The sequence below is a fragment of the Chionomys nivalis genome, chromosome 8 (assembly GCF_950005125.1).
Source record: "Chionomys nivalis chromosome 8, mChiNiv1.1, whole genome shotgun sequence".
Classification (NCBI taxonomy): domain Eukaryota; kingdom Metazoa; phylum Chordata; class Mammalia; order Rodentia; family Cricetidae; genus Chionomys; species Chionomys nivalis.
The window spans coordinates 47,194,587-47,209,630 of record NC_080093.1 but is presented as its reverse complement, the minus strand read 5'-3'; the positions used below and the strand labels follow the sequence as shown (position 1 = coordinate 47,209,630).

General features: G+C 46.8%; 1 protein-coding gene across 2 annotated transcripts; it reads left to right on the top strand.

Moving 5' to 3' along the window:
* Positions 1-764: 764 nt before the first annotated feature.
* Tut1 (terminal uridylyl transferase 1, U6 snRNA-specific) lies at positions 765-14,736 on the top strand. 2 transcript variants are annotated; one of them, XM_057779819.1, is made up of 9 exons: positions 765-934; positions 2,006-2,196; positions 5,003-5,318; positions 5,694-5,794; positions 9,844-10,382; positions 11,554-11,663; positions 11,851-11,919; positions 12,042-12,134; positions 13,289-14,736. In XM_057779819.1, exons 1-9 carry the CDS (start codon positions 853-855, stop codon positions 14,410-14,412), a joined length of 2,625 nt encoding a protein of 874 aa, XP_057635802.1. In that variant the 5' UTR covers positions 765-852; the 3' UTR covers positions 14,413-14,736. The 2 variants fall into 2 exon arrangements, with proteins under 2 accessions (XP_057635802.1, XP_057635801.1); XM_057779818.1 differs by having other exon boundaries at positions 11,809-11,919; positions 13,289-14,735.
* The last annotated feature ends 308 nt before the right edge of the window (positions 14,737-15,044 follow it).

Below are 15,044 nucleotides of genomic sequence, written 5' to 3'. Positions count from 1 at the left end.
ATGACAAGCTGCTGGGCCCTCCCGGTAGCCCTTCCATTTCATTAAGGTCCCTGTGCTCAGCTCATAGTCTCTCCTGTTCTTGAACATACAAGACTGATTCCTGTGCCTGACTGGGGATCCGCGGCACTTCCCAGCCTACCTCCTTGAATAAGGGTTTATCCCTTACCCCTGTAGTCTGTTCTTCATGGTGCTGCCTTGAAATGTGCCTCATTAATATACTTCATACAGGCTACAACTGTAAGAAACTTTGGGATAGTAGCAATTCGAGTTGAGTCCAGGTGAATGGGAGTAGGGGGACAGGACGGACAGCACTGAAAACCCTGTTTTGCAGAAGGATCCGGCTGAAGAGAAAAGAACTGACCTGAGGATGTGGGAGTCCCTGAACTCTACAAGGCAAAGGATTGGAAACACCCACCCTTTGCTTCTATTCGCAGGGTGATATAAAAGCTCGAGGGTGCAATTGTGTGGTGAAATGAAGGCTCAGATCACCTGCCACCACTTGGCAAAGAAGGGGCTGTGCTGTCAAGAAGCAAGCCCGCTTTTGTGGCTGCTTAATGAATATTCACGATTCTTCGGGCCAATCAACGCAGGAATGGAGCGGAGCATGCCAACTAGTTAATCGTAGGCCAATAAGCGTCGTCGATGGGCGGCTTTTCCTAAATCTGACTTAGAACAGGAACCCTCAACCCTAGGAACAAAGTTTCTGGAGGAATATGCTAGCACCGGACATAAACGTCACTTCCTGCAGCACTGGCGGAAGTGGCTTCCCCGCACATTGCGATCTTTAGCTGTGAGTTCTGGTGGCGGCTGGTAGCTGAAGTGGTTGTAGGCGGTCCATACCGGAGAGTCGCTATGGCGGCGGTGGATTCGGATGTTGTATCGCTGCCTCGTGGCCGCTTTCGCTGCTGCCTCTGCGACATTACTACAGCCAACCGTAAGCGGTGGCTACTGAGGGAAGAGGGGAGGTTGCAGGTTTTCATTTTCAGGTGTTAGTGAAAGTTAGGGTTATCTAGGTTGTAGTTTTTGCTAGCGCTAGGGTCATCCACCTCTGTTTTCATTCAGCACGTCCCAGGGCATTGGAGAGCGGGGAAAGTCACACGTTCTTCCCACTTTATGCAAAATCTCCATAGTGCAAGTTTCATTATTCCTTTTGAAACATCATCTACTGTGATCTCTGCTCTGTGTCTGGTGCTTTGGTGGTCTCTGGAGTCGGGAAAGGGATTCAGGAATTCATTGGCTGGACTGAGACAGTTTCAGTACCCCGTAGCCGTGTTTGCAGAGCTGTGGAGTTTCAGGCAGGGCAGTTGTTGAACTGGAGACTCCCAGTAGAGGATCTCTGCAGAGGCGAGGAGTGAAACAGCATGGCCTGAATGAGCGCCCAAGGGTTTCGAAAGGTGGACTGAGTCATTCATTGACACCGAAAGGTCAGCTCCCCCACCTTTGATGTCTGGAATGTGCTCTCTGCTAAACAGGGTCCTCTGGTGTTGTCCTTGTGAATGACAACACCCCCTCCCCGCAAGCCCTCTGGCCAAGCCAGGAACGTAGGAGCTTTCCTCCTCCATGTACTTCCATGGCATCAAGCAGCTGACTGCTAATACGAATAGCTAATTTCCCATGCTTACCTCATGCCAGATGGCCAGAGCTGTACACGAGTGACACTTGTGGGGTAGGCACTACCATTTCCATCATATATGAGAAACTGGCACTTTGGGAACACCCAGTATTTATCTCTGAGAATTAGGACCCCCGGACAAGTTACTTGTTAATTCCTCTACAGTGTGCGTCGTTGCTCTACTTAATGCATATCGTTGGCTTAAGGACGACCTGCACTGTAGCCCATTCTCTTGAAATCAGAAATGCACTGCGTAGAAAAAGGGAAAGAATATCAAATGTGGAAGGAACTACATCTCTGTCCAAACGTCACCCTTTGTCTGTGAAGGAAGAGAGCAGAGGGAGGGGATAGGCACACTAAAGGATACTTAATGTCTCCCCCTTGCCTCTACAGGACCCAGCCTAGATGCCCACTTAAAAGGCCGGAAGCATCGGGATCTCGTACAGCTACGAGCTACCAGAAAGGCCCAGGGACTTCGAAGTGTGTTTGTCAGTGGCTTTCCCAGGGATGTGGGTTCTGCTCAGCTTTCTGAGTATTTCCAGACATTTGGCCCCGTGGCCAATGTTGTCATGGACAAGGACAAGGTAAAGTGAGTCGCTCTGGGATTAGTGTGTCAGATGGGTTTGCCTCATGAAAAGAGAGGAACCAGCAGCCTTTTGGCAGCTTCTAATGTAGCTTGTCTTTGGTAGACATTTCAGAACTTAGAATAGCTTAGTTTTAGGAGTTTCTGCCACCTCCTTTACTCCTTGGATTTAATCCATTCGCTAGAGTTAATTATGGAGGACTTGTTTATCAAACATTGTATTATTTTTGCTTGCTTGGTTTTTTTTTTTTTTTTTTAAACAGGATCTCATGTAATTCTACCTGATACTGGAATTAAAGGCTTAGCCGAGCTTCTTGCCCTATTCCCTCTTACCTGCCACCCCTCCCCCTTTTTCTTTCAGATCTAGGGATTGAACATGGGGGCTTTTGAATGTTAGGAGAGTGGCCTCTGTCTGTCTCCAAACCATCCCCATATCCCTTATTAATCTCTTCCTGTCTGTGTCGTGCCTGTGTACTGACGAGACATCTGTAATTTTTTGTATATTTATTATGTATATAGGTTTTTCTTCTTTCGTGTATCCTGCAGTACAGAAGAGGACACCAGATCTTATTACAGATGGTTGTGAGCCACCATGTGGTTGCTGGGAATTGAAATTTTTTGTATATGATTCGAAGTAAGGGTCCAACATTTTTTTTGCTTACGACTATCCAGTTGTCCCATATCATTTATTTATAAGCCCATTCTTTCCCCACTGATCTTATTATCCTGTTGGAACCTAGTTGCCTATATGTAGGGGTTTATTTGCTGGTACCAGTACATTTCTCTTCATGTCAGTATATCTTTATGCTGGCACTATGGTATTTATTACTATACAGAGTGTCTCTTCTTTTGGGGGCGGTATTCGATATAGGGTTTCCCAGTAGCTATGGAGCCCATCCATAGCTGTAGGCCAGGTTGGCCTTGAACTTGCAGAGATCTGCCTGCCTCTGCCTCTGTAGTGCTGGGATTAAAGGCATGCGCCACCACTGGGTGGCCAGAGTGCCTCTTTATGGGAACAGATGACGTAAAAGAATGTGCACTTTTACCCACAAGCAGTCATGCTTGCCTCACTCCTGCTAATGTTTTGCCTTTAAGAAAATTTATCTCAGTTATTAATATTCAGCTCTGTTCAGCTCACCCAAATCATAGCAGCCTAGCTATCATATTGTTGCTAATCCTAAATTTAGCTAATGCTAAATTCCTTGAAGACAGGGCTTATTAGTTTATGTGTTTATATTAGCAGTAGCAGGGTTTTTAGAAAATCTCTTAGAGTTTGGTGCTGAGGCTTGAATCTAAGAGTTCATGCACACTAGAGAACTCCTCTACCAGTGAGCTGCGTTCTGAGTCCAACATGGATTCTTTTTAAACTTTTACTATGTGCGCTCATTCATGATCGGTCCATGGTGCAAATGTGGGCGTCAGAGGACAACTTTTAGGAGTTTGTCCTACTGTTTGTTCAGGGAATTGGACTCAGGTGATGAGGTTTGGTGGCAAGCACTTTATCCCAACATGGATTTTTTTTTTAGAGAGGTTTGTGTATAGGTGTCTGTGGTTATGTGTGTGAGTACAGGTGCCCGCTGAGGCCAGAAGAGGGCGTTGGATTGTATAGAGCTGTAGATACAGGTGGTTGGTTTAGAGCTGTCTAACGGTGTTGGGAACTGAATTCCAGTCTTCTGCAAGAGCAGCAAGTGCTCTTTCTTACCCGTGGAACCATTTCTCCAGAATTCCACATATGGACCCCCCTGCCATGGATTCTTGTTTAAAGAGTCAGCTAGAAAAGAACTATACTTTTTTTTTTTTTCTTTTTTCATGTGGTTTTTTGAGACAGGGTTTCTCTGTAACTCTGGCTGTCCTGGAACTCACTTTGTAGATCAGGCTGGTCTTGAACTCACAGAGTTCTGTCTCTGCCTCCTGAGTGCTGGGGATTAAAGGTGTGTGCCACTATGTCTGGCTAAGTTTTTTTGTTTTAAATTAGGTATACATGTGTTTGTCTGTGTGTGGATTTGTACACAGGTGCCTTTGATTCTAGGAGAGGGAACTGGAGTCATGGGTGACTGAGAACTAGTGGGTGCTGGGACCAAACTCCTAACTGCTAAGCCATCTTTCTAACCCCTTTAAATTTTTTTTATTGCATTTTAATTTTTTTAAAGACTAACTATGTGTATGAGTTTTGCCTGCATATGTGTAGGTGCCTGGTGTCCTTAGAGGTGAGAAGAAGGCACTGTATCCCCGAGAACTGGAGTAACTGACGGTTGTGACCTGCTGTGGAGGTCCTGTGAGCCAAATTCAGATCCCTGAAAAAGTAATGAGTGCTCTTAGCCTCTGAGCCGTCACTCCAACCCTTTAATTACATTTTATTTATTTAGTGTGTCTGTGTGTAGGGGAGCAGGGGGACATGCATGGCACAGATATGGAAGTCAGAGAACAACTTTGAATAGTCAGTTCTTTTCTTCTACCATCTGGGAGCCGGGGGCTCAAATTCAGATCATTAGGTTAGGTGGCAAGTGCCTTTGTCACCTGAGCCATCTCACCAGGCCCTCCTTCTACCTCCTGTACCACCAAGCATGACTAGTTGGGTCTTATTTTAACCTGTGAAATCAAGTCATTGTGAAATATAATACATGACATTTTAACTGATAGCCAGGAATAAAAATGTGTAAGAGTAAAGAGAACTCATCTAACTAAATATGTTCCCTTTGTACAAGAATAGCAAGTAATATTATTCTCAGTATATAGGTTGGTTCCCATTTCAAAGATTCTCTTCTGTTAAAACATGCTTGAATTCTTTCTGTTGTGTGATTTGCCAGGGGGTGTTTGCCATCGTGGAGATGGGAGATGTGAGTGCGCGGGAGGCTGTCCTATCACAGCCCCAGCACAGGCTGGGGGAACGTGCATTGCGTGTCCGGCCGAGGGAGCAGAAGGAGTTCCAGAGACCAGCCTCTAAGTCTCCTAAAGGAGTGGACTCAAATAGTCACCAGATGGTCCAAGCACTGGCCGAGGCCCCAGATGTGGAGGCACAGATGGTAAAGCTTGTGGAACTGAGGGAGTTGTCTGAGGCAGAGCGGCAGCTTCGGAATCTTGTTGTAGCCCTGATGCAGGAGGTCTTCACAGAGTTCTTCCCTGGTGAGTGCCCTGCTCTGAGTCTGAGCTTTCCTCACACCTCTGTTGGTCTACCTGCCCCTGTGTTTGAACCCTCAATCCTCCCTCAGCTCTAGGTGTTTCATTTGCTTGCTCTTCCATCTTTGTACCCCAGTATATTTTCTCTTGAACTTCCTGCACATCCGTCTTTTTTTACCCCTCTTTATTATTGATATGTGCGCACAAGTGACACACATGCTTCTGGAGGTCAAAGGGTAACTTTTGGGAGTTGGTTTTCTTTTCTACCACATGGGTCTTGGGGATTGAACACAGCTTATCAGACCTGGTGGCAAGTGCCTTTACCTTCCGAGCCATCTTGCTGACCCCGCACTCTTTTAACTTCTATTCTTTGGCACCTAGGCTGTGTGGTCCATCCTTTTGGCTCTTCTATAAACAGCTTTGATGTTCATGGCTGTGATCTGGACCTCTTCTTGGATCTGGGTGATATGGAAGAGACTCAGGTGAGTGAGCAGGGGAGCTTGTAGTCATGTGACTTTGGGCAAACTCATGTTTTTTAGTTTCATGATTATAAAAGAGGCATGACAGTACTGATCCAGAAGTGTTACTAACTGGACATGTGGGTGTGGGTTTGCATTGGATAGAATGAAAGTGAGTTGGCATGGGGTAGGTAACAGTTGTGGCAGGAAGGTAAAACATTTCAGAATTCGGTTACTGGATTTTGTTTATGGATTTTCTTTCTGAGATAGGGTTTTACTCATAGTCCTGGCTGGCTTGTAACTTGCTATGTAAACCAGGTTGTCCTGGAACTCACAGAGACTGGCCTTCCTCTGCCTCCCAAGGGCTGGGATTAAAGGCGTTCAACAACATGTTCACCCTTGTATGTGATCTTATTTGGAGAAAATATATAAAAAGATATACAGAAAGGTAATTTGGGGATTATCTTTTTGCTTATCTGTATAGAGGGGTGGTTGAAGCTAAGTATCCCTAACTAGCCTGGAACTTGCTATGTAGACCAAACTGGGATTGCAGGTGTGTGCCACTATGCCAGGCCTTTGAGTTTTGTAATACATAACTTACAGATTTGTTTCTGTAATATCAAAGTTGTGTTTTCTTTTTTCTTACACACAGTTCTTTTTTTTAGAGCAGTTCTAAAAAAGCAGATCTCAGAAAGCTGCGTAGAAATAGAATCCCTGGGGGCTGGAGAGATGGCTCAGAGGTTAAGAGCACTGGCTGCTCTTCCAATAGGTCCTGAGTTCAACTCCCAGCAACCACATGGTGGCTCACAACCATCTGTAATGAGATCTGGTGCCCTCTTCTGGTGTGCAGACATCCATGCAGACAGAATGCTGTATACATAATAAATAAATAAATCTTTAAAAACAAAACAAAACAAAACAAAAAAAAAAAAAAAAGAAATAGAATCCCTGTAGACCTTTCCCTCTAGAGAGGGCTGCTGCGTTCTTTGTTGTCCTGGAGTTGAACCCAGGGCCTTTGCACATGCATGTGAGTGTCTGTCTACATGTCTGTGCACCACATGCACACTTGATGCTTCTGGAAGTCATAAGAGGGCATCGGATCCCTTGAGTCACAGTGGATGTTAGCCACTGAAGTTGGTTCCTTTGCAAGAAAGCCCTGTAACTGCTGAGCTGTCTTATTTTTTTTTTTATTCTTATTTTTTTTTAAGATTGATCTATTTGTTATGTATACAGTATTCTGCCTGCATATATCCCTATAGCTCAGAAGAGGGCATCATATTTCATTATAGAGGGTTCTGAGCCACCATGTGGTTGCTGGGAATTGAACTCAGGACCTCTGGAAGAGCAGTTAGTGCTCTTAACCACTGAGCCATCTCTCCAGCCCGAGCTATCTTATTTATTTATTTTTTAAAATATTTATTTATTTATTTATTTTTAAATATTTATTTATTACGTATACAATATTCTGTGTGTATGCCTGAAGGCCAGAAGAGGGCACCAGACCCCATTACAGATGGTTGTGAGCCACCATGTGGTTGCTGGGAATTGAACTCAGGACCTTTGGAAGAGCAGGCAATACTCTTAACCTCTGAGCCATCTCTCCAGCCCCCCACAACTGGCTTTTTAAAGATTTATTTACTTATTATGTATACATTGTATGTATGCTTACACACCAGAACAGGGCACCAAATCCCACTATAGTTGGTTGTAAGCCACCATGTGGTTGCTGGGAATTGAACTCAGGACCTCTGGAAGAGCAGCTAGTACTTTTAACCTTTGAGCCATCTCTCGAGCCCCTAGTTTATAACTTTTTAAAAAGCATATGGGGCCATATCCAATGCAGGCCCGATCCAGGTCATACATCCTCTGCTCCAGTCCAGGCCTGGTAAGTTTCTCTCCCCTCTCAACAAAGAAGCGTCTTTTTGAACACAGAGATCATTATAGAAAGCCACAACTGGTCACAATGCAGAGAACAACTGACCAAGGGGTCTTAGCCCCAACTGAGAAACTACAATACAACTCCTATACCTCAGGCTGAGGGAACACTGAAAAAGAGAGGGAAGACTGTAAGAACCACAAGAACACGATGATTATGTGTAGTATGGAGGATGCTTGTTGGTTGCTGGATGCTCAGCCCCGAAATAATCACACAGAAACTGTATTAATTAAATCACTTGGCCTATTAACTCTAGCTTCTTATTGGCTAGCTCTTTTATCTTAAACTAACCCATCTCCATTAATCTGTGTAATCGTCATGAGGCTGTGGCTTATAGGGTAAAGTTCCGGCATCTGTCTCCAGAGGGGCTACATGGTTTCTCACTGACTCCACCTTCTTTTTCCCAGCATTCAGTTTAATTTTCCCCACCTAGCTCTACTCTACCCTATTAGGCTAAGGCAGTTTCTTTATTAGCCAGTGGTATTCACAGCACACAGAGGGGAATCTCACATCAATTGTGTTTTCCATATATTACAGAAACACTATACCCATGAAATGTCAACAATATGGCTGCCCAAATGAAGTCAGCAGGTTGTATTTTTATAATTATCCACTTATACATATGTAACAATAATCGAAAACAGGATATGAATTTGAGGGGGAAAATAGGAACAGTTAGAGGGAGAGGGAAACAGTGTAAATATAGTACACATAGATCTCTGAGTTTGAGGCCAGCCTGCTCCACAGAGTGAGTTTCAGGACAGACAGAACTACATAGGGAAACCCTGTCTCAAAAAACCACACACATACAAACACAAAGTTTACTTTGTGTGTTTGGGGGGTGGGGTAGCATGTGGAGGTCAGAAAACAACTTTGGGTGTGGCCTTTTCCCTGTCCACTTTGGCATGTTCATTGGTGTCTTTGTTTAGCTCACATTTGGGCAGTTATGTTGATGAGACTTTTGGGTGTAGCTTTTGACGCAAGCTCCCTGATCTTCTGCTACTTATAATCTTTCCATTTCTTCATTTACAATGTTCCCTGAGCCTTAGATGAAGGAGTGTTTTGTAGATGTAGCCATTGGGACTGGGCTTCACAGCTGTGCATTTTCAGTAGCTGTGGATAGTCTATTGCAAAGAGAAAAGATTACACTTATCTGTGGGTTTAAGGACAAATGTTTAGATTGCTGTTAGGGATTGTAGGGGCTGTAGGTTCTCCTCCAATATCTATGACTTCACTGGCACCAAATGGTTTATAGGTTTTCATTCCCAGGCATAGTTGCCCTCTTGTTGAGCAGGTCTTAAGTCCAGTTAGAAAGCTGCTAGTTACTGTCAAGGTGTGTGCCACTACCACACCCTTAGGGTTATCGTGCCATACTGCTGTCGGTGTGGATCATAGGTGGCACAGCTGGGTAGGACTGCTGGTTGCCTCCCTCCTTTGATAGCTTGCATGGTGTCTTCTGGTACCATGAGAGCTGGTCCTCAGGGAGGGGACATTCAGGTCAGTTCCAGCTCAGGGGTCTGAGCTGCAGGTGGTGTCTTCTGCAGTAGGCACTTACCTTCTACTTCTGGAGGTGGGAGGGCAACCAAGGACAACAGCAGTAGGTTGTATGTGTTGGAAATCTTTGGACATCTCTGGTTGTTAGGCTAATTGAAAGAATGACTCTGAATCCCAGCCCTTGAGGCTGAGACAGGAGGACTGTGAAAGTCAAAGGCCATGGGGCTGCTCTTCCAGAGGAACAGGCTTAGAGTTCCAGCATGACATGGCATCCTATACTGTACAACTCCAGTTCTAGGAATTTGATGCCCTTGTTTGACCTTCACAGGTGTTGATTACATGTGGTGCAGACAATACACCAGGTAATACACCAAACACATACAATAAAGACTACTGGTCTTGTTTGAGACAGGGTTTCTCTGTGTAACAGCTGTCCTAGCTGTCCTGGAACTCACTCTGTAGACCAGGGTGGCCTTGAACTCACAGAGATCTGCCTCCTGAGTGCCGGGATCAAAGGCGTGTGCTGCCATTGCCTGGCTTCAGTGTGCTGTTGAGAATGGGTTATGCGAAGCTGCAGAGTAAAGGCTGCACACGGGACAGTGGAGGAGGAGGAGGGACTCACTCCCTTTCATTTCATCCACAGCCAGCCCCACAGGCCCCACAGGCTCCAGAGGCTCCATCCGTGGACTCAGCCCTTGCTCTTTCTCTGGATTCTCAAGCGGTGGCCTGTACCCCAGCTTCTTCTCTAGACTCACCATCTCCAGCTTCTCTCCAAGATTCCGAGGCCGTGGACTCTGAGACCACACCTCTGGCACCGCAGACAGCAGACTCTACCACACCTCTGGCACCGCAGACAGCAGACTCTACCACACCTCTGGCACCGCAGACAGCAGACTCTGCTTTGGGCTCGGACACCGTCACTCCTCCCCAGTCCCTGCCTCCAGTTTCACCGCTGCAGGAGGATAGGGGAGAGGGGGAACTGGGGGAGGCCCTAGAATCAGCAGAAGCTTCAAAGGACGAGAAGGAGGAGGCGGCAGCAGTCCTAGAGTTGGTGGGCTCTATTCTCCGGGGCTGTGTCCCTGGAGTGTACCGAGTCCAAACTGTGCCCTGTGCCCGACGCCCTGTGGTGAAGTTCTGTCATCGGCCTTCAGGTCTTCATGGAGACGTCTCTCTCAGTAACCGGTACTTTCAGGTTGGGGTTGAGGAAGGCTGACTCTTAAGTCCTGACTTGGAAGGGCTTATACCTGCTGAATTGAGTTTTTTCTTCTTTGGTTCAGTCCTCCTTTCTGCCAATTACGTCACCTCCTGTCTAGCTTCCATTTCAATGTTTGTTTTCTTTGGAATACTTTGTATGAGAAGGGTCTTGCTCTGTCATCCAGACTGGCCTCCTGCCTTACTCCTGAATCCTGGGATGACAGGGATGTGCTACTATTCTGCATTACTGCTATTTGTTCCTGGTATTGTTTTTTTACGAGTCTTACTAAGTAGACCAGGCTAACCTCGAGCTCCAGAGGCCCACCTGCCTTTGCCTCCTCTGTTGGGGTTAAAGGCATAGGAAAGAATTCTGTAGTAACATAAATTTGTGAACTGTTACATTAAAGTAAACAAGTTTCTCCCCCTTTCTCTCTTACTCCATGCTTTGTTTCTTTGTACAACCAAATGCCTTCTCTTGGACCCATGCAAGGAAGCCCCACATAATAATGGCCCCCAGCATGCTCACTCCTGTGACCTGCGTAGTTCTTTCTGATCTGTACTGTCACTTTGCTTTAAGTGTTCTTGCTACGTGTTTGTGCCTATCTCATCTCTAGTCAGAGAATAACTTGTGGGAGTCAGTTCTCTCCTTGTAACACGTGAGTGCTAGGGACGGAACCAAGGGTGTCAATGGTGGCTGACTCTTACCCACTGAGCCATCTCGCTGGTCCTGTATCTTCTGAAACAGGGTCTCCGTATTCCCTATTCAACCTCGAGTGCTGGGATTACAGGATATGCTCACCACACCTAGCTGTGAGCAGTCCTATATAAACCATGTTTTGTGAATGGTGAGTGTATGGAATGAACACATGGAACGTAGTGTTGGCTAAGGTTCCGTTGATACATACTGCCTGCACCCCCAGGTTCAGGATCCAACACAGGGCTCCACCAGGGCTGGGCAGATGTCCCACCATTTAACCACATCCCTAGGTCTGTTTAATGTTCTTTTGCATACCCCTTCATAGGACCAGTGTTTTGACAAAGCTTTGGGAAAAATTCTTTTGATCTTATTTTAGTTGGCCCCGAGTCTGTGATGAACATGGTGGGATATAGGTTTCCAGAGTTCCTACACCGTAACAGCTTTGTTTTTCCACCGTCCCAGGCTGGCCTTGTATAACTCCCGGTTCCTGAATCTCTGCTCCGAGATGGATGGTCGAGTCCGTCCCCTTGTGTATACCATACGCTGCTGGGCTCAGCATAATGGCCTGTCAGGTGAGAACGAGGACAGGCTTGGCCCGAGTTGCTGTCAGGCAAAGGCAGAGACTTAGAGAAAAAAATAAATAGAAAAAAGAGGTGGGCAAAGGAACCAGGGCTTATAAATACTTCTTCCTGACTGGAATTCTTGGTTATTATCCAGGGGGCGGCCCCCTTCTCAATAACTATGCCTTGACGTTGCTAGTGATCTACTTCCTTCAGACCAGAGACCCTCCAGTGCTTCCTACTGTGGCCCAGCTCACCCAGAAATCAGGTACTGCAGAACAGCCTCTACTCTTACTCCCTCGTCTTCATCTTGACTATCACCCTCTTTTCTACCCGTTTCTCCCCAGTCTTCCTACTTCCAGCCTGACCCTCTCTTCTTTACTGTCACAGGTGAAGGGGAGCAGGTAGAAGCTGATGGCTGGGACTGTAGTTTCCCCAAGGATGCCTCACAGCTGGAGCCAAGCACCAACGTAGAGCCTCTCAGTGAGTCTGGGGGATCCAGGAGAGAACTGACAGCGATACTAAGCTCTGGAATAGGAAACATTTAACATACACAGTGCAAGGCACAGTGTAGGAAGAACCCCTGCAGATTTCTGTAGCTGCTTGACTCTGAGTGTTTACACCTAGCTGTCTTTGATCTGCCTTTTGTGATTGCTACCCTGTCTCTGGCTCCTTCAGTTTGAAGTCTTATTTGAGTGTTTCCTAGAGGTTCAAAGCCTGTGCAAACTTGGTTTTGGAAAAAACCTAGCAAACTGTGGTATTCCTTGATTTGCATTTGGCATTGTCCCTTTGAGAGGCCCAGATATGATGTTTTGAGATATGGAAATGAACTTGCAAAAGGCATACTCATGTGCAAGGTATAGTCTTTGCTTGTTTTTTTTGGGGGGGGGTGAGAACAAGAGACAAGGTTTCTTTATAGCTTTGGAGTAACTCACTCTGTGGACCAGGATGATCTGGAACTCACGCCTGTCTTTTCCTCCTGAGTGCTGGAATTAAAGGCATGCGCTACCCCTGCCCTTTTTTGGCTTTATGAGACAGGCTTTCTTTTTCTCTCTCTCTCTCTTTTTTTTTTTTTTGTTTTTCAGACAGAATTTCTTTGTAGCTTTTGGAGCCTGTCCTGGAACTAGCTCTTGTAGACCAGGCTGGCCTCGAACTCACAGAGATCTGCCTGCCTCTGCCTCCCAAGTGCTGGAATTAAAGGCGTGCGCCACCACAGCCCGGTACGCAGGGTATAGTTTTCACAGTAGCCCTATGGCTGCTGTTTTAAGGATGTAAAAACCATATCTTGTTCTGGGTGGTGGTCTCAGTGAGTTTGAGGCCAGCCTGGTCTACAGAGCAAATTCCAGGACAGCTAGGACTGTTACACAGAGAAACCCTGTCTTCAAAAACCAAAAACAAACAAACAAACAACAACAACAACCAAAAACAAAAACAAAAAACTGGACAGGTAGGTAAGAGGTGTATTCCCCAGTTATACTGCTCTTCAGGTCAAGCAGCAGCATGGGGCAGGACATGGCTGAGGAGCTGGGTTTCTCAGGAGACTTCTGAAGCCCTAAGGGAAGAATGTCCTACTGAAGTAGCTGCAGGGATGTCCCAGTTATGGCTTCTGGGTGACCCCCTTTTCCTGACTCTTCCAGGTTCCCTGCTGGCCCAGTTCTTCTCCTGTGTTTCTTCCTGGGATCTTTCTGGTTCCCTGCTGTCCCTGCGGGAAGGTCAGGCTTTGCTGGTGGCAGGGGGCCTGCCTTCTGATCTTTGGGAGGGGCTGCGCCTTGGCCCCATGAATCTCCAGGACCCCTTTGAGCTGAGTCACAATGTTGCAGCTAATGTAACCAGTCGAGTGGCTAGACGTCTGCAGAGCTGTTGTGGAGCAGCAGCCAGTTACTGCCGAAGTCTCCAGTTCCAGCAACGTTCTTCCCGGGGCCGGGACTGGGGACTGCTCCCACTTCTGCAGCCCAGCTCCCCTAGCGCTCTGCTGTCTGCCAAGCTCATCCCCTTACCCCCTGCTCCCTTTCCTCAAATCATTATGGCTCTGGTGCGTGTGTTAAAGGAAGCGCTTGGATGTCATATAGAACAGGGAACCAAGAGACCACGGTCAGAAGGAGCCAGAACCAAAGACTCTCTCCCGGGAGGGACAAACAAAAGACAGAGATTAGATAGGCAAGAGAAGTGCTGTGAGGAGGGGAAAGAGGAGCCACAGGGATGTGCAGGGGACCACGGTGAAAATGGGGTGGAAGAGAAGGTAACAGAGTTGGGAGAGGTACCTCAGAACAGGACCTTGTTGAGCTCTGGACCACCAGGGGAGCTGACCCCGATGCCTGTAAAGTGTCTAGACAAGCTGGCTGAGCAGAAGCCCATGGAACCCGAAGTGGCTGAAGAAGTGTCTAAGGATGAGACAGGGAAGGAGACATCACACCTGTCATCAGTGAGCTGGCGCTGTGCCCTGTGGCACCAAGTGTGGCAGGGGAGGCGGCGTGCCCGGAGACAATTACAGCAACAAACCAAAGAAGAAGGCAGAGGAGGCCCCACCTCTGGAACAGAGTGGTTGGCAATGGAGGCTCGTGTAACCCAGGAACTGAAAGGACTGAACAGTGAGCAACAGAGGCCACAGGGGGAGCCTCTCCTCACTTTTGTGGCATCTGTCTCCCAGGCTGACCAGACACTCAGTGTGGTGCCTGTCCAAGATTCCCAAGGCCTATTCCCCGGTCTTCATCATTTTCTCCAGGTTTTTCTCCCTCAAGCACTTAAAAATCTCCTTAAGTGAGGAGCCAGACCGCATAGACAATAAAGCTGCTAGTTTATTTAATACAGACATTGGACAACTTTGATTCCTACCTGGTGACACGTTTTTTCCCTGCCTTAATGTAGCTTCTGCCCTGCTTGGCCTGACCACCTTAAAACAGTCGTTATGTTTACTTCTGAGGTCTCCTTCCCACCTCATACCACATTCAGGGAGTGCCACCATCACAAGGCAAAGACACCCATTTCTGCTGCCCCAGGTCATGGGAAGCAACATAAATTTTGGGTCTAGGGTTTGTCTAGTCTATCCTTTTAGTACTAGAGTGAGTTCAGAATGCCCTTAAGTTGGATACAAGGTTTTCAGATTTGGATATGTGTAAATTATTGTATCAAACTGGCCTGCCTTACCCGACCCTCTGGGGCGCAGCTCAGCCTGAGAGGTGCAGGTGACATGGCAAGTTGGTCCGGTCTCCTTTGTTGTAGAAGTTAGCAGTAAGGTTGTTTAATCAGAGCAGTCCTACTTTCAGGATGTTTTCGGCCATGGGCCCCGGCTGGACAGACAATCCCTTCACCGAAAAAGCCGAACAGGAACAAAAGTAAATCGCCAACCCTTCCTTGCAGCTTTGGTTGCCTGTAGTTCATAGTCCGCTAGAGCTG

Bases quoted from the DNA above. Each gene is read 5' to 3' on its own strand.
- Tut1 (XM_057779818.1), top strand. From the start codon at position 853: ATGGCGGCGGTGGATTCGGATGTTGTATCGCTGCCTCGTGGCCGCTTT. The intron at 2,197-5,002 runs GTAAAGTGAGTC...GTGATTTGCCAG, and splicing joins TTGTCATGGACAAGGACAAG to GGGGTGTTTGCCATCGTGGA. The intron at 12,135-13,288 runs GTGAGTCTGGGG...TGACTCTTCCAG, and splicing joins CACCAACGTAGAGCCTCTCA to GTTCCCTGCTGGCCCAGTTC.